The sequence below is a fragment of the Chelonia mydas genome, chromosome 1, assembly GCF_015237465.2.
Source record: "Chelonia mydas isolate rCheMyd1 chromosome 1, rCheMyd1.pri.v2, whole genome shotgun sequence".
In the NCBI taxonomy this organism is placed as follows: Eukaryota; Metazoa; Chordata; order Testudines; family Cheloniidae; genus Chelonia; species Chelonia mydas.
This window is the reverse complement of record NC_057849.1, coordinates 343,325,714-343,343,005: the sequence shown is the minus strand read 5'-3', so window position 1 is coordinate 343,343,005 and position 17,292 is coordinate 343,325,714. Positions and strand designations below refer to the sequence as shown.

The 17,292-nt window shown below is 68.2% G+C and overlaps 3 protein-coding genes across 4 annotated transcripts in view; all 3 read left to right on the top strand.

The window, feature by feature from the left end:
• The window catches only part of FLNC (filamin C), a 58,426-nt gene extending 56,265 nt beyond the window's left edge, over positions 1-2,161 (top strand). For both annotated transcript variants that reach the window (XM_037889434.2, XM_037889433.2), the window contains one exon: positions 382-2,161. In XM_037889434.2, coding sequence (XP_037745362.1) covers positions 382-569 — 188 coding nt within the window. In that variant the 3' untranslated portion in view covers positions 570-2,161. The remainder of the gene's footprint in view (positions 1-381) is intronic.
• Positions 2,162-5,047: 2,886 nt separating this feature from the next.
• ATP6V1F (ATPase H+ transporting V1 subunit F) lies at positions 5,048-6,514 on the top strand. The gene is made up of 2 exons (XM_037889432.2): positions 5,048-5,293; positions 5,742-6,514. The coding sequence occupies exons 1-2, from the start codon at positions 5,136-5,138 to the stop codon at positions 5,941-5,943; spliced, it is 360 nt and encodes a 119-aa protein (XP_037745360.1). The 5' UTR covers positions 5,048-5,135; the 3' UTR covers positions 5,944-6,514.
• Positions 6,515-10,787: 4,273 nt separating this feature from the next.
• ATP6V1FNB (ATP6V1F neighbor) lies at positions 10,788-14,386 on the top strand. The gene is made up of 2 exons (XM_037902737.2): positions 10,788-11,416; positions 12,474-14,386. The coding sequence occupies exons 1-2, from the start codon at positions 11,005-11,007 to the stop codon at positions 12,581-12,583; spliced, it is 522 nt and encodes a 173-aa protein (XP_037758665.1). The 5' UTR covers positions 10,788-11,004; the 3' UTR covers positions 12,584-14,386.
• The last annotated feature ends 2,906 nt before the right edge of the window (positions 14,387-17,292 follow it).

Genomic DNA, 17,292 nt, shown 5'->3' with positions numbered 1-17,292 from the left:
GGGGTGGACCTGGTGGAGAGGGATGGGGCTTAGTGGGGAGGGGATGAGCCTGTCCAGCAGGGGGTGGGATTAGTGGGTCACATGGCTGGGGGAGAGGCGCTAATGTGGGGTGAGCTCTATGGGGCACAGGACATAACTCAGCAACCAGGTCTCCTTGGGCACCGCTGGGGGTCAGCATGAGCCCCCGAGAGCCAGCGGGGACAGTGGGCGGGCATATGGGGGGAGGACGTGGGCCCTACCTCCGTCGCTGTGGCTGCCCGGCTTCCATGGGGTTTCTGGTGCTAGGGGCACTGTGCTCTGCAGGGACCTGGCCCAAGCTGAGCCCGCCCCCCCGGGACGCGCTCTCCTCCTCACCCCCAGCTGTGCTCTCTGCCCCCCCAGGCACCAACATGCTGATGGTCGGTGTGCACGGCCCCAAGACGCCGTGCGAGGAGGTGTACGTCAAGCACATGGGCAACCGGGTGTACAACGTCACCTACACTGTCAAGGAGAAGGGGGACTACGTCCTCATCCTCAAATGGGGCGACGAGGGCGTGCCGGGCAGCCCCTACCAGGTCACCGTGCCCTAGCCAGGAGCCAGCGCCCGGAGCTGCGGCGCCTCCCCTGGGCACGGCGAGGCGCCCACCCCCTTCCCCTCCTCTCACACACACACACACACACACACACACACACACACACACACACACACACGCTTCCCCCCCCCCCCCCCCCCCGGCCGGTGCCCCGCGATCTCCGTCCCGTCCACGGGTGAAGAGCCATCAGCCACGGACTCCACTGTCCTGCCCGGCACCAAGGACTGTTCTTGTCCAACGGCACTCGCCAGCTGCCCACAATACTCCTCTGCGAGGCTGCCCTCCAGCTGCCCCCAATGCTTCTCTGCAGGGGCACCAGCCTGCTGCCCACAATACTTCTCTGCGGGGCCCTGATAGGGGCATTGAACTGGGTGAAAGGAAGAGAGGAACTTTTTATAGTGGTTTTTCATCACTTCCTCTCTCGCTTTCCTCCAGTACTAGCCTAGCTGGAGGGGCAGAGGACATGGCCAGGGCACAGACCAGGCACAGGCAGGGCAGAGGGCATGGCTAGGGTGCAGAGCAGGCACAGGCAGGGCAGAGGGCATGGCTAGGGTGCAGAGCAGGCACAGGCAGGGCAGAGGGCATGGCTAGGGTGCAGAGTGGGCACAGGCAGGGCAGAGGGCATGGTCAGGGTGCAGACTGGGCACAGGTGGGCACAGGGCACAAAAGGGGTGGAGGGTATGGCTGGGGTGCAGACCAGGCACAGATGGGGAGGAGGGCATGGCTGGGATGTAGATGGGTGCAGGGCATGGCTGGGCACAGACTGGCAGAGGGCATGGCCCAGGGCATGACAGGGCAGATGAGGTTGTAGACAGGCTAGGTTTGAGCAGGAAAAGGGCCAGGGGCAGGAAGCCGCTTTCCAGGGTTGGGGCTCCCGGCTGTACGTGGGCAAGGGGTGAGCTGCTGTGGTGGTCGGGGGGGAGAGGTCAGTGTGCACCCTAGGGCTCCTCTCCCCACTCTGAGCGAGAGGCTCAGCCCTGAGGACCGAGGGAGGGGCCTGGGAGGGGCTGGTTAGGGGGGTGCCACCAAGGGACATGCCAGCCCAGCTCAGGGGGAGATTGAGGGGTCCCTGCCCCACAGGTGCTGAGAGGGGCTAGGCCGCAGGAAGTGTCTGGGGTCCGCTCCGCGAGCCCAGGGCAGCAGGCCGTGGACCGGTGCCAGGGAGGGGAAAACCAAGTGGGCTGTGATACCCACCACCCCCCAGGCCGGAGCCCACTGGCCCCATGCACACAGCCCAGAGAGCCTAGGGAAGTGGGGAGCTCCCAAGGGTGCTGGGGGCCTGGTAGGTGTCTGGGCATCCCCTGCCCTTGGCCAATGGCTGCTGTGCCCTTCTGCCCCTCCTTGGCCTCTGGCGCTGCCCACGGCCCTCCTGGGCTGCTCAGTGGCCAACTCGCTGTCTGGCTTCTGATGCTTTTTGAAAAAAAACACACCCTAAAAATACCCCCACCCGGGTGCCCAGCCCCGGTGCGTGGTCTGCGAGTGCCTCTGGGTCTGTACAGGCGAGGGGAGCCCCTGGCGCTCCCGGCTTCGTTCTCTGCCGAGCGCTGGGCCGGCCACCTGCCAGGGAAATAAAGTGACTTGCTAAGGTGCCCTGTACTGCTGCCTGTGTGTCCTGCGCCGTGGGGCCACGATGGGGCGACAGGAAAGGCCCCCGCCCCAGCCGCTCCCAGCACCAGGGCTGCCTCCGTGGCCTGGGGACGTGGCTCCCCAGTGCCAGGCATGCCCGGCCCTATGCCAAGTCTTACCTACCCAGCTGGGCTCCCTCATGCTCTGGCACCCACTGAGCTGCGGGGAACTGAAGGGCAGGCAGAGCGGCTGGCCCCCTCCTGTGTAATGTTAGCCTCCGGCTGGTTCATCCCCCCCCTTCCCTGCCCCCCCCCCCCCGATTCTCCATGAGTGGGGCTGGCCGGTGTCCCGGCGTCCCCGGGCGATGCTCTGGGACTGCTCCCGACGAAACCAGGCAGGACTCTGGGGGAGCCTCCTCTCTGGGAGCAGCCTGTCTGCAGGACACACAGCTCACCCGGCTTCCACCTTCCTGGGTCTGACCTCGGAGCATTCAGCCTCCTCTACCCCTCCGTGCGCTTCCTGGGGGGGGCCAAAGGGTCCTGCCCCCCGACTCCGCAGTCAGACGGGACTCTCAGCCAGCCAGTAACACAGAAGCTTTATTTGACGACAGGAACGTGGTCTAACACAGAGCTTGTAGGTGCAGAGAACAGAACCCCTCAGCTGGGTCCATTTTGGGGGGCAGTGAGCCAGACAACCCCGTCTGCACTTCACTCCTCGTCCCCAGCCAGCCCCCAACTGACTCCCCCTCCAGCCAGCCCCCAACTGACTCCCCCTCCAGCCCCTCCTCCTCTGGGCTTTGTCCCTGTCCCGGCCAGGAGGTCACCTGATTCCTTTGTTCTCCAACCCTTCAGCTCTCACCTTGCAGGGGGGAAGGGCCAGGCCATCAGGTGCCAGGAGACAGAGTGTCGGCCATTTATGTACCCTGGCCCTGTGCTCTGCAACAATTACCCCACCTTATCCCACCACCTGGAGACTTAAGTAATGCATAGGGGAAACTGAGGCACCCCGACAGTATTCAGAGGAAACATTAGGAACAGTCCCACTTCGTCACAGCTTGGCGACTCCTGCCCCTGCTGCCAGCTGCACTGAGCCCCCCAAGGATGGGGCAGCCAGCCGTGCCTTGCCAGGGGATCCCAGTTTAGATCGGGAAGGCCGAGAGACTGTGGCACAAACAGCGGGTGCAACAGACACAGGCCAGGGCCAAAAAGTGGTGCCTTGCTCCTGGAGCTTGCTGGGGGTGGATCCCCCTAGATGGGGCCAGCAGCCGACCCCCTCGGTGCCCCCTAATGTGGGGGCTGGGCATGGGCCCTAAACACAGGACCAGGCTACCCTGAACCCAAATTATGGTCTGGGCTACTCTGGATTAGCTGGGTCCCCCGCCCTGTGGAGCCAGAGCTGGTGACCTCCACCCCCGCAGGAGCTGGGGAACAGCCTGGGTGGTTGCCCCGTGGCTGGCACAGTTCAGTGCAGTGTGGCCCAGCTGGCAAGGGGGGGGAGGGAAGAGCCAGGTGCCTCTGACCCGCCCCCCTGAGGCTGGGGTCACGCACAGTGGCTGGGGGCTGAGCTGGGCTCCCTGGGCTGGCCCTGGCCTGCTGGCAGGTGGCTCCGTAGCGTGATGCCATCACTGCAGGCCCAGCGTTCCCGCCTCCCGCTCCACGTGCTGCCGGAGTGGCTGCCACCCGGGCAGAGCGGGTGCGCCAGACTCCCAGGCAGTGCTCTGCCCGTGGGTTTGCCAGTCGGGCCGCCCAGAGCAGAATGACGCCACGGGGTCCAGAACCAGGCCCTGGCTCGGCAGCGAACAAAGGAGCCTCTGCAAACGTTCCCCAGGGCGGCTGAGCACCCACACATTGAGCACCCACAAATCAACACCCCGCGCACGAGGGCCTGGCCCTACACGAGCTCTGGGAGGGGGCGGGTTAGAGCAGGGGGCTGGAGCCAGGACTCTTGGGTTCTCTCCCAGCTCTGGGAGGGGAGTGGGGTCAAGTGGTTAGAGCAGGGGGGCCTGGCAGCCAGGACTCCAGGGTTCTCTCCCAGCTCTGGGAGGGGAGTGGGGTCTGTCGTGGACCCACATGGTCAGCGCTGTGTCCCCAGTTTTGACTCAGTCTCTGGGAGGAGCCCTTCAGTGGGGCAGACTCCCAAGGGGGCTCATGGCCTCCAGGCTAATCCCCGCCGTCTCAGTGTGCCCTGAGGCTGGGCCTGCAGCCCCCCAGGCTCCCCCCTCCCATGAGCTCTGCTCAGGGCGTCCCACCGCGGGGGAGCGGTGCAGGGCCCCTGGGGATTGGCCCCGCGCCCGGCATCTGCGGCACCGCTGCCCCGGCTGGCCGCACCGGTGGGTGTAGGCAGTAGCGGGCGCCCCGCCGAGGAGGCCTCGGGGCAGCCCAGAGCCCAGCGAGGCCAGGCCGCAGAGAGCCCCAGGGTCAGGCTCCCTCAGTCCATGGTCCGAATCCACCCACCCCTGCCCCCCGGGCCCTGTTCCCGCAGCTCCGGCCCTGCGGCCAGGCGGGGGGTTCGGCGCTCCGGGGGGCACTGGGTGCTTGGGGGCATGCCCAGGGCGCAGGGCCCAGGGCCCAGCCAGCTGGGGCCACCCCGGTGAGTCCTCCCGGCCCGGCCCCGCTTGGGAACAAAGCAGCACACCCGGGAAACTGAGGCACGGCCAAGCGCCAGAAGAAATACTACAAACAATTCCCACTTCATCACATGGTCTGGGGGGGTAGAGTGGAGGAGGGGGCAGGACTCCTGGGTTCTCTCCGAGCTCGGGGGGAGGGGGAGCACAGCGCAGAGGTGCACGAGCCCGCGGGTCACAAGCAGCGCCCGCGCACGCGTGGAATCGCTCCGCCAGGCTCCGAGCGCTCGGCGCGAGATGCGCATGCTCCGAATGGCGGGGGGCGGGGGAGCCAGCCGCGCACGCGCAGCCGGGTGCTGCAGGGGCCGGCCGCGCATGCGCCGTGCGCGCCGAGGGTCTCAGGGGCCGGCGGCGGGCGGCGGCGGACTCGAGCCATGGCCGGGCGGGGGAAGCTGATCGCGGTGATGGGGGACGAGGACACGGTGACGGGCTTCCTGCTGGGCGGGGTGGGCGAGCTCAACAAGCACCGCAAGCCCAACTTCCTGGTGGTGGAGAAGGACACGAGCCTGACCGAGATCGAGGAGACCTTCCGGTGCGCGGCCGGGACCACCGGGGCGCGGGGGTGGGGGGAGCCGGGCGGGACCACCGGGGAGCGGGGGGGCGGGGAGCCGGGCGGGACCACCGGGGCGCGCGGGTGGGGGGGAAGCCGGGCGGGACCACCGGGGCTCGGGGGCGGAGGGGAGCCGGGCGGGACCACCGGGGAGCGGGGGCGGGGGGGAGCCGGGCGGGACCGCCGGGGCGCGGGGGCGGGGGGGAGCCGGGCGGGACCACCGGGGCGCGGGGGGGGGGGGCAGCCAGGGGGTGCGGGGAGCTGAGCCTGGAGCTGCGGGGGACCCAGGAGTCCGGCTTTGCTTATCCAGTGGAGGGTGCAGGTGCTGGTTCCCTGGGGGGTCTGCAGGTGATGGTTTGGGGGGGCAGGTGCTGGCTCGAGGGGGGGGCTGTCAGTTCCCCCTGGTGCAGCCCCCTCCATCCCCCCCCAGGAGCTTCCTGAGCCGCGAGGACATCGGCATCATCCTGATCAACCAGTTCATCGCGGAGCTGATCCGGCACGTGCTGGACGCGCACACCCGCTCGCTGCCCGCCGTGCTGGAGATCCCCTCCAAGGAGCACCCCTACGACGCCGCCAAGGACTCCATCCTGCGCCGCGCCAGGGGCATGTTCACCGCCGAGGACCTGCGCTAGGGGCTGCGCTCGCCGGCCCCGGGCCCCGGCCGGCTCCCTCCCTCCAGCCTCGGGCCCGGTCGCCCCAGCGGGCCCCAGCTGACCCCCGGGGGAGCGGCTGCTTCTGCCGTTCTTCGGGGGCACCGAACAGCATCTGCCCCTCCCCAGGGCTGAATTGCTGCAGCCCCCTGTGCTGGGGCGTCTGGGCCCAGACTGGCTCCCCGGGAGTGTGGGGGGGGCGTGTTAGGCCTACGTGGCTCTCCTCCCCACCCTGCTCCTCTGACCCCCTCTGGGGCTCCAGGGGCCTCCCACCAGCTGTGGGGCTGAGGGCCAAATGCACCTAATCCATGCTGCTGCCTCCAAACTCTCCCCAAGCCCCTGTGTGCTGGGGGCAGGGGCTGTGTGCCCGTTGGCCTGGGGGGGCAGCAGCAAGGTGGGTGCCAGAGCTGGCCCATGCCCCTGGCTCGGCCACACCCCTCCCGTTTCCCAGAGCCCCGGCTCCCCCGTCCCTCCGTGTGCTGCCGGCAGATCCGCCTCGTGTATGTTCCTGTGACGGTTGAGCTGTTACATTAAAGCAGAGGAGCCCCCCCCCACCCCCGATTCCTGTGCTCTGTGCTGGGGCAGACGCCCTCCCGAGCTGGGCTGCGCCCCAAGGGCCCCGGTGTGGGCAGAGCACCAGCAGGGAGGGGGCTCAGCTGGAGGGCGAGGGGTTAAAACCGAGCCGGGCTGAGGAGCTGGCCTGTGCTGAGCTCCCTGCCTGTCCGGGACAGCTCCTGCCGGCCGGGGCCAGGCCCAGCCCAGCTCCCGGTTTTCTGCACTGGCATTCTCCCGCCTGCCGGGAGCTCCCTGGTTAGGCCGGTCACTTGCCTGCAGTGGAGATGGGGGTGTGCGCGCAATCCTGACCTCCCCCCCCATACACACACACCTGCCCCCTCTCCTGTATGCACCTGCCCTTGGCAGGGGCTGCGGGGAGGCTAGCCTCTCTCGGCAGTCACCAGCCTTCGCTCCCAGTGACGCTCTGCCAGCAAACCTCCTCCCCAGGCAGGCGCTGGCTTGTCCCCGGCGGGGGGGCTGCTTATGAGCCCGTCCCGTGACCCCGAAAGGGGAAGTGGCTGCGACTCACCCGCATGCGGCTCTGAGGAGCCGGCAGCTGCCTTGTCCTCAGCACCAGCCCGAGGCCTGGTGGCCCTGACCTAGGCGGGCGGCATCCAGGCTGGCCTGGCTCCTGGCCCTGACCTAGGTGGGCGGAGGGACGTGCAGCGACGTGCACCCCTGCTGACCGCGCCGCGCTTGCTGGCTGCTGCGCATGGGGCTGCCACGGCCCCAGGGAAACCGGCTGCGGAGCCACGGCTGGGCCGGTAGCTGACCAGCGGGTGATGCCCTCTGCCCTTCCAGCCTGGTGGCACCAGCTAGTTCATGAACGCAGGCGCTAGGTGGGGAGTGCCAGTGGCTGGTGAATCTGCTGCTCCTAAACAGGAGGAGGGGGCACTGAATATGGGTGCTGCTGTCTCCTTGCCCCCGGGCTCTGTCCCTCTCCCTCCCCTGGTGGCTGCTCCTCTCCCTGCCCTGGCTGCTTCCGGCCTCCCGGGTTCAGTTTCACCATGTCCCAGCTGGCTGCAATGCTGGGCAGAGCCCTGAGGGGAGGAGCTGGCCTGTGCCAGCTCCCTGCCCACATGGGACAGCTCCAGCCGGCCGGGGCCGCTCCCAGCCTGGTTCTGGGCCTGCCCTCCTGCCTGGGGGCAGCTCTCTGTCCCCTGCCCGGACCTGGCTCTGCACAGAGCGTGACAGACCCAGGGGCACCCTGCTGCTGCCGGCAGGGCTGGGGCGGTGGAAGTGCCGAGCCGTGTGGGCCGGCTGCTGCTGCAGAGCGGAGGGAGAGCCGGGGAGGTGCTGGGACTCTTTAGCCAGGCCACTGTGCCCGTGGTGCTGGGAGCCGGCCAGGAGCTTCCACAGTCAGTGCTACAGGGTGCCCGCGTGGCAGGGGGGCGCTAGAGCGGCCTGGGCAGATGAGCCAGGAGGGCACTGAGCTGGGGCCAGCGCGGCCGGGGGGGCTGGCTCAGGGCCAATGAATTAACCATTGGCACAGCTCAGCAGGGCTGGGGGTGGCATGGTTTATAGAGCGAGCTGGGCTGGGCTCTGGGCTGGGAGCTGATCACAAGCGGGGGGTCTCTGGGTCTGCCCTCAGGCGGGTGCTGCTAGGGAAGCCCAGCAGCCCACCCCCATTCCAGGGCCAGCTGAGGGTGCAGTGATGATGCCCCCCTGCTCCACGCTCCCTGGGCAGGCCGGGCGGAGCCCAGGTGCTCTCTAGGGTGTGTGCTCTGCCCTGGGGCCTCGCCAGTTCCACGGCCTGGTGCTGGCAGCCCTGTCCCAGAGTTTGTCAGCACAGAGCCTTCCCCAGCCCCCGAGGTGCCAGCCTGGGGCGTGTGGCATGTGCCGCTCTGGGGGACTTGATTCGAGCTTGTGTGTCAAGAGCCAGAGAGGGCCCCTGAGCCCTGGGGAACCAGGGGCCAGGGAGCCTGTCTGCTCTGGCTCCCAGCCGCCCCCTCCCCACCCCGTTCACTGCCCATCCTGTGGGGCATGCAGGTTAGGGGCTGTGCCCAGTCTATGAGCCTGAGGGGCACCCCAGGTGGGTGACCCCTCCTAGTGGGGCAAGAGCCCCCCTATCCAGCTGCTATCTGAACTGCACCACCCCGTGCTGCTCCCTCTGAGGGCTGGCCTAAGCTTCCTGCATGCCACTGATCTGCCCCCTGCCTAGCTGGCAGTGCCTTTGGGGGCCCCTGCCCTCTGCACAGCTTGCTTCCTGCCAGCCTCAGGCTGCCCCCGGCAGAACCTTGGATCCTGGCCCCAAATACCTGCAGCCAGGCACTGACCCTCCCAAGGTCAGTCTGGCAGAGCTGGGAACCCAGGAGTCTGGGCTGCGAGCGCCCACCCCAAGCACAGCACCTGCCCCCTGGAGCTGGCATCTGCTGGCGGGCGCCATCTGCTCTGCGTCCCTCTGCAAGTCCTTGGGGGGCGGGGGGTATTCTAACAGCCACAAGTACAGGCCCAGGTTTAATCCACTGGGGCTTGTAGCCTCTCGGCCACCTCGCTCCCAGTCCCCTGACTGCCCCGACCCTTATCCACCCCTCCCCGACAGCCCCCCAGGGACTCCCATGTCTTATCCAACCTCCCCCTGTGCCCCGACCGCCCCAGAACCTCCACCCCATCCAACCACTCCCTGTCTCCTGACTGCCCCCCAGGGCCCCCTGCCCAACCCCCCCACTGCCATGCCCCTCAGAGCAGCAGGAGCTCGCAGCCCCTGGGAAGGGGGCTGGGCTTTGTACCAGGCCACTGCAGAGCTCATGGGGGACACAACGGAGAGTATCAATTCAGGACCTATGGCTTAGAGCAGGGCAGTCACAGCCCAGAGCTCAGTGTCCTTTATTACTAAGGCACCAAGCCGGCCCAACTTCGGTCTCACCCCACTGGCTAACCACAAGTCACACAAGCAATTCCCTCAGACACACCAGTGTCCCCACCAGCGCCGCTCGTTATGGGGGCGAATGGTTATGGAAACCAACACCCCAGTGACAGAAGAAGGTTCTCTCGATCCCGAAGGACCAAGCCCCAGACCCAGGTCAAATAACTTAGATCTTACCCAAAATACACGCTTACAGCCAATTCTTATTAAGTCAACTAAAATGTATTTAAAAAGAAAAGAGAGAGTTGGTTGAAAGATCAAGATACAGACAGACTTGGGTTCAATTTCTTGAGGTCCAGATGCAGAGCAGAGATGGGGAGTTTGTAGTTGCCAAAAGTCCTTTTAGAAATAGTCCAGAGGCTATAGCCGAATGTCCATATTCAGGGTGACTCCGGTCAGTGACTGGGGATCTCCATCCTTATGGCTCAGGGTTTCCCCCTCCTGAACCCAAAGCAGATCTGAGATGAAGAAGGATCCTGTCCCAGGGTTTTTATACATTTCCTGCAGCTTCTTGGCCTGAGAAAACAATACGCTTAACTTTCCTTCTCCCAAACATCCTGGCAATTAGCACAGGGTCATTTATCCATTAACCCAGTGGTGGGCAAACTATGGCCCGTGGGCCTCATCCGGCCCACGGGACCATCCTGCCCGGCCCTTGAGCTCCGGCCCCTCCACCGCTGTCCCCCCTTTTGCGAGCTCCTGCCACTCTGAGCGGCAGGGTAAGGGGGCGGCGGTGGGGGGGTTGGGCAGGGGGCCCTGGGGGGCAGTCAGGGGACAGGGAGCGGTTGGATGGGGTGGAGGTTCTGGGGCGGTCGGGGCACAGCGGGGGTTGGATAAGGCGTGGGAGTCCCTGGGGGGCTGTTGGGGAGGGGTGGATAAAGGTCAGGGCAGTCAGGGGACTGGGAGCAGGGGGGTTGGATAGGGGGTGGGATCCCAGGGGAGGGCGGTTTGGGGTGGGGTCTGGCCCTGGGTCAGGCTGGGAGGTAATTAACTCTTTCTGGCCCTGTCACCTTTCAATGAGACGTTATATTACACTCATAATGTCACCGGGGGGGGGGGGGGGTGACTCCCAGAGCATCCCCCCCTTTCCCATCAGCACCAGTACAGCCCTGGCCCATCTGATCCTTGGGGCAGCTGGTCTCCCCCCCACACACACTCACCGAGGTGCCACGGGGCAGCCAGCATGTGAGCAGCGATGCCCAGGCTCAGTGCCCCCTGGGCTGGCCAGCAGGGGCCGCGGGCAGCCGCTGCTGATGGAGGGCACCGCTGGGGGGCTGCCCCGGGTGAGATTCAGACGTCCCTGCCCTGGAGCCATTGCTGGGGCCCCGGAGCAGGGCAGCAGCCGGGTCAGTGCCAGGCAGCCCCTTGCCCCCCGGCCTCTGTGAGCTCCGGGGTGTGATGCAGCTGCCATGGCAACACAGCTGACAATGGTACCAGCTGCCCCTGGCCTGGGGGGGGGGGCACAGCAGGGACGGGACCCGAGTCCCGGACTTGTGCCCACAGGGTACCCGGTGCAGGAGGCCCTCGGGGCGCAGCTCAGCCTTGCCACAGGGGGGCCCCCAGCAGCTCTCGGGGGGGGCGTCTGAGCGCAGGGCGCCCGGGGGCGGCCGGCGGGTGCCAGCATGGCACGCCAGCTGAGCATGGACACGCAGCAGCAGGCCTTCTGGAAGGAGGAGTACCTCAAGGAGCTGAGACTCCGCTTCCGCTGGCACCAGCGTTTCGGGGCCTCCGTCAAGGCCAAGCAGGAGCAGCGGCGCCGGGCCGCCAGGGAGCCGCTCAAGCTGCCCGCCCTCCGGTCTCCGGCGCCCGTGGCCCAGGCCCAGCAGCCGCCCGAGGCCCCCGCCGAGGCCGCCCCGGGCGTCCCGGCGGGGGAGATGAAGCCCGTGGCGCCGGAGGTGCGGAAGCTGCTGTACCAGGGCATCTCTCAGGACGGCGAGGGCCGGCGGCGGTACCTGCGCCTCCGCACGACCCGCGGGCCCGAGGAGAAGTACTACACCCCCGTCACCACCAACTTCGTCTACGGCTGGCAGATGGGTGAGCCGGGGCAGCGGGCGCTGGGGGGCAGAGCCCTGCCCCCGCCTCACGCCTGTGCCCGCAGGGCCACCTCGCCCCATAGCCCGGGGCTGCGCTGGCGTGGGGGGGCGCAGAGGTGGGGGGGTTCCACGAGGTGGCGCTCTCCCCTCGGGGCAGTGCCCCCGGAACGGCTCCATGACGCCGGCTGTGACCTCGCAGCGGGCTGGGCCAATCAGCACAGCCGGCCCGAGCTCATTTGCATACAGCAGATCTCTTGTGGCTGGCGCTGTGCGCCGGGGGTTCCCCAGCCCCTTCCCCCACGGTGTCGGGGCACCTGGCTGGCACAGGTTGGGTTTGTGCTAATAGTGCAATGACCTGGGGGAGGGGGCAGCCCTGCCCTCTGCTGGATGGGATGAGAGCTCGTCTTCTGTGTGTCATAGGCCCTATAGTGCTGGGGTGTGATGGAGATTCCCCTCTGGCTCAAGAAGCAGGGCCGTGGTTCTTGGCCAGGAGGCTCTAGTGCTGAGGGGGCCTGGCCTGCAGCCCAGCACCAGCTGTGACAACCCCCTGAGCAAAGCCCACCAGGCTCTCAGCATTTTGCGGCTGCAGCCAGGTCCCACGTGGGCTCTGGAACTGCGATGACAGTCACCATGTCCCCTCAGCCTTCACATGCTCTGGGCCTGCCTCCCGGGGGTGGGAGGGCTCCCAGCCAGACTGGCCCAACAGCTTCCCCAGCTGCCCCCCAAGCCAACTCCTCTGCCCACGGTGGCCTCATGCCCCAGCCCTTCACCCCTGCCAGTCGGAGCACCAGCTGCCGGCCAATAGCCCAGCGAGTGGCTCTGCCTGGGGAGGGCGCCAGGGCTTGGGGTTAAAGCCGGGGTCCCCTCTTGGCTCGCTGGGGTCACCCCTGTGCCAGGGGACACTCACCACGGAGCAAGATCGTGGGAGCCCAGTGCTGCCAGGGGGGGGAAGGTTGGCAATGAGTCAGCTTGGGGGGGGGATGGGTCTGGAGTTCTGGTCTGCCCCCCCAGCTCATTGCCCCCCCAGCTCACCGCCCTTCCCTTGTGTCTCTGCCCAGGGAAAGTCACCAACGTCTACGTGCCCCCATCGCCCAAGTGCCGCATCGAGAGCTTCTTCCGCAAGAATGGGGTCTTCTCGCTGCTGGACCCACGCGATGTGGCCTTGTGAGAGCCCGACCCCCCGCCCCCGCCATGGGGCTCTGGGCCTGGGACCGGGCCAGTCCCCCCACCCCTGGACCACGCTGGCTGCTTGGGACGCTGGGCTCTCCTAACACGACCGCCTGGTGCTGCCCCGCTGGCTCTGTGCATCCTTCACCCACCCGGCCGGGCACTAACCAAATGTAGGGCCCGGGGGCCTCCCCTGTAACCGCCTCTGTGCAAAGCGGCATGCCAAGGCAGCTGGGCCTGGCACCCGGCTCTGGCAGAGCCTGACCCCGCCTGGCCAGTGCCCAGCCTGTGGCTGCCAGGGCCCCTCCAAGCAGGGTCAAGGCTCTGGGAGTGGCAGCCGGTGAGGGGCAGGCTGGGCACCAGGCCCTGCGGCGAGTCCAGGGTGGGCACAGGCAGCCAGCAGGGCCTGGCACATCCTTCATGGTAACAGCCCCGGGGCCGTGCCAAGGTGAAGGGTGAGTGACTTTATTGTAGGCTGTGCCAGGCTGGGCCGCATGTGGGCAGAGCCATTGCACAGCCCTGCGGGCTCCTCTCCAAGGCCCCCGGCAGCGCCAGGGGGGCTCCCCTGCCTAGCCAGTGTCTCCATCCACTGGGGCTCTCTGGTGGCTGCCCACTGTCCTCACCGGCAGTCCCTCGCCCTCTTGGTGGGGACCCCCCAGAGAGCCACCACTGGGGGAAGGGGGGCCTGAGCCCCACAGCACCCCTGAGCCTCCTCTCCAGCCCCTGGGAATGGCCCCTGAGCTGCCGCTCCTGTCGTTCCCTGTGCCCCAGCCCCACAGCGCCCCCCCCACGCTCCAGGATCTCCAGCCCCACAGCACCCCCCACACTCCGGGATCTCCAGCCCCACAGCTCCGAGCCGTGGTGAGCATGGGGGGAGCCGAGAAGGATGAGGCCAGCCCTGCACACACCCGGCCGTGGTGTCTGCCCCACCTCAGTCAAAGCCCAGGGTGGCTGGGCAGCAGGCTGTGGGGTGGCTCTGGCTCCCTGGACTCCCCAGGCGCTCGGGGCTCTGGCCCCGCTCTCAGGGGGGGCCCGACAGGACCCTGGGGGCAGTGTGACACCCCTCAGGGCGTGCTTTCACCAGGGCAATCCCCCTTGGGTACAGCATCTCCGGGGTCTGACCTCGGAGCGTTCAGCCCCCTCATCCATGCTCCCCACAGTGAGGCCACCTGGCTGGGACACCTGGGGAAGCCTCACACACCCCCAATGGGGCCAGGCACCCCCACTCCGCAGCCAGCAGGGACTCAGCCAGCGTGGGACACAGGAGGTTTATTAGTGGTCGGGAACACAGCGGAGAACAGAGCTTGTTAGCACAGAAAGCAGGAACCTTCAGCAAAGTCCATCTGGGGGGGCCAGAGCCCTGGGCTCTCCCCCGAGTCCCAAACCTGGAGGGTGTCCTGTGGCCAACAGCCCACCCCCCACCCCCAGTCATGCCCAGGTGCCCCTCCTCCGTCCTTTGTTGTCTTTCCGGCAAAATCGGTCACAACGTCTGGCCAGGCAGCCCGAGACGCTCACACCTGAGTCCCCCCACCTAGTTAATCGTGCTGCACGCATGGAGAAACTGAGGCGCACACACTATTCATACAACACATTACGCAAATCCCCCACTTCATCACAGACTGCGTGCTGGCGGCCCCCTGGCGGCTGGGCAATGCCGGGCTGGGAGCGATGGGAGGGGGCTGCCCATCCCTGCGTGCCCACCCACGTTCAGGCCTTCCCAGCCCGGCTCAGGTCGCTGCCTTCCTCACCCGGTGCCACCAGCAACTCCAAGAGCTCCTGGAAACTCAGCGTGTTCCTGTGGAGAGATCAGCATGGGTCAGCGTGAGGCCGGAGAGCCTGGCCCGACTTGGGCCAGCACGGGGGAGTGGCAGCCAGCCCTGGGCCAGCACGGGGGAGGGGCGGCCAGCCCTGGGGCAGCACAGGAGAGGGGCGGCCAGCCCTGGGGGAGCAGGGCAATGGGGGGGTTGTGATTGGACAGTCTGGGCCAGAGTTGGGGCAAGCGAGGGGGGGCACCCTGGGGCCAGAATGAGCCTGGGGGGAGGCGGGCAGGACAGCCAGCACAGGGGTGGGATGGCCCAGGCCAGAGCTGGGGGTCTTGGCCCCACACGCCCTGCTGCTCTGCTCGATCCCCTCCCGCAAGCCGCACTCCCCTCCGACCCCCTCCTGCCCAGGCCAGGCCTGCCCCCAGGCAGAGATGCGGGGGGCGGGGGAGGGAATGGCAGGGACCCCAGCCCTGCTTCGGAGCAGCCAGTGGGCTGGAGCGAGAGACGAGACGCCAGGGCACCCCCGCGGCTCCCCGGCCCCATGCTGCAGGACTGCTCCTCTGCCCCCCTGCCCCCCCGGCCCCCCAGCCATGCCGCTCCCCACGGACACCTGCCTGTGGCCCCTGGCCTGCATGCCGTGCGTCCGCGCCCGCTTCACCTGCTCCAGGTGCTGCTTCAGCGCCTCCCTCTGCTGCGCCCGGGCCTCCTGCCAGGGGGACGGGCCAGGCTGAGCCAACGCTGCCCCACCCAGCCTGCCCCCCAGGCACAGCCTGCCCCCCGGGCACAGCCAGCCGCCTGGGGACTTCTGCCCTGGCCGGCCAAGAGCCTCGAGCGTGGAGGAGCGGCGCCCCAGAGAGAGCGGGGCAGGGGGGCAGGCCACCTCCCTGAGCCCCAGGCAGCCCCCTGCCCCGTCTAGGGAGATGCCAACAGGGTCTTGCCATCTGCCGCTGCTGGTGCATCTGTGCCCTGACCCCCGGGGCCACTGCCTCCCCCGGCCCTCCTATTGCCCCCACGCTGGGCTGGATCCCACCCCCCCATCATCCCTTGGGGCAACTACTTCCTACTGCCCCCATGCTGGGCTGGCTCCCACCCCCCCCGGGGTGATCGCCTCCCCCCGGCCCCACACGGGGCTGGATCCCACCCCCCACCCTCTGGGGTGATCGCCGCCCCACACCGGGCTGGACCCCCCCTTGGGCAGCAGAAGGGCCCTTGCCTGCAGCTGAGGCTCCGCAGGGGGCTGGGGTCTCCCCAGAAGATTCTCCACCGACCTGTGCCTGGCGATGGACAGTCGCTCCTGGAACTGGGGGGAGAAGGGGGGGCTTGAACCCGAACCTGAGAGAGCCCGGGGAGGGGGCAGCTGGGCAAGGAGTGGCCCCTTCTCCAGGTGCACAGCAGCTGTGCCAGCCCTGCCCGGGGAGCTCCTGGGGCCTGGCCCTGCCAGGGCAGGGGAACGGAGCCTCCACGGGGCTGGAGAGAGTGCCCAGAGTGGGACCCAGCCACCCCCCAGCTCCGGACAGGCCAGGGCAGAGGGTGCAGCGCCCCCTGGGGTGCCAGCCTGCCCCGGAGTTACACCCCCTGCCTGGCCCGATCTTTGCCCCTAGGATCCCATCCCACCTCCCAGGCAGCGCCAGGGGGCAGCCGGGCCCTGGGGCACTGAGGCGGGCACTCTGATCCCCACACCACAGGGGCCGGGCCCAGAACAGCGACACTCCCCAGCCTCACCCCTGGGGGCGCCCTGGGCAGGACGTCCCCTGCCCCCACAGCAGGGCCCACGTGCGGGGCGAGTCCGGGCAGCCCCCGCCCCCCGCCTCACCCGCAGCAGCTGCCGCTCCTTGTCGCGCCGGCGCTTGTGCCCCCCCTCCATCTGCAGCTCCGCCAGCCTGCGCACGGCCTCCTGCTGTTCCCTCCGGGAGGGGCGGACAAAGGCCTTCTCCCGGCGCAGGGGGCTGCCCCGCAGCTGGCCCCACGGGGTGGCTAGGCCGGGCTGCAATGGCACCAGAAGCATTAGGGACGGGGGTGCCAGGGGGCCTGGGCAGCTGAGCGAGACACCCCTCCCCCTTCATGTGCCTCTCCCCACAACGGGTGACCTCTGAGCGCGGCCCACCCCCCAAGCCCCTGGGTTTCCCAGGCTGCAGCACCCCCACCGCACAAGGGATGCGACCCGAATGCCAGCCCGAATGCCCATCTTCCCTGGCCCATGGGTCTGTGCAGAGGGCACCGTGACGGGCACCACGCTAACCCCGCAGTGCCCGGGCCAGGGAAGATGGGCATTCGGGCCGGCACCAAGCCATGGTCCAGCTGTGACTCTACAGGGCTGGGACATGGCTAGCGGGCATAGGATAGGCCCATGCCAGGGTCGGCTTGGGGGGCACCTGGACCCGGCCCGCTCTGAGCTCAGCGCAGCTGGGCTGGGGCTCCCCCGCTGCCAGGAGTGAGAAGCAGCACAATTGGCTCCCTGGGGGCTGGGCCAAACCCCTCCCAGCTGGCAGTGCCCGTGCTGGTGGGGGGGGGGCCTGTGTACCCCTCTTATCTCCAGGGCAGGCTCCGGTGGCAGCTTCCCACACTCGGCGCTCCTTGCGTGAGCTGCTTGGGGCCGTGCGGAGCCCTGGTCTCCTCCCTTCAGGTTGGGGGGCTCCAGGCAGGGGGCTGCAGGGCTGTGGCGCTTTGGGGAACACCAGATCCCTGAGCAGCTTTCCCAACCCAGCCACCAACCCCTGCCCCCAGGCATGGGCCCCCCCCCATCCCATGGCACTGGTCACACCCCCTCCCCCACCAGGCATGGAGCCCCCTGCCCATGGCACTGGCCCCACCTCCTCTGCACCATGGGCCACGCCCCCTCCCCCACCAGGCATGGAGCCCCCAGCCCATGGCACAGGCCACACCCCCTCTGCACCATGGTCCCCACCTCCATCCCCTGCCTCAGGGCTTCCCTCCCCACTGCCCCTCC

Excerpts from the sequence above, each read along its gene's own strand:
- ATP6V1F (XM_037889432.2), top strand. The coding sequence starts at position 5,136 with ATGGCCGGGCGGGGGAAGCTGATCGCGGTGATGGGGGACGAGGACACG. Across the intron at positions 5,294-5,741 it reads GAGATCGAGGAGACCTTCCG|GAGCTTCCTGAGCCGCGAGG; the intron begins GTGCGCGGCCGG and ends ATCCCCCCCCAG.
- ATP6V1FNB (XM_037902737.2), top strand. The coding sequence starts at position 11,005 with ATGGCACGCCAGCTGAGCATGGACACGCAGCAGCAGGCCTTCTGGAAG. Across the intron at positions 11,417-12,473 it reads CGTCTACGGCTGGCAGATGG|GGAAAGTCACCAACGTCTAC; the intron begins GTGAGCCGGGGC and ends GTCTCTGCCCAG.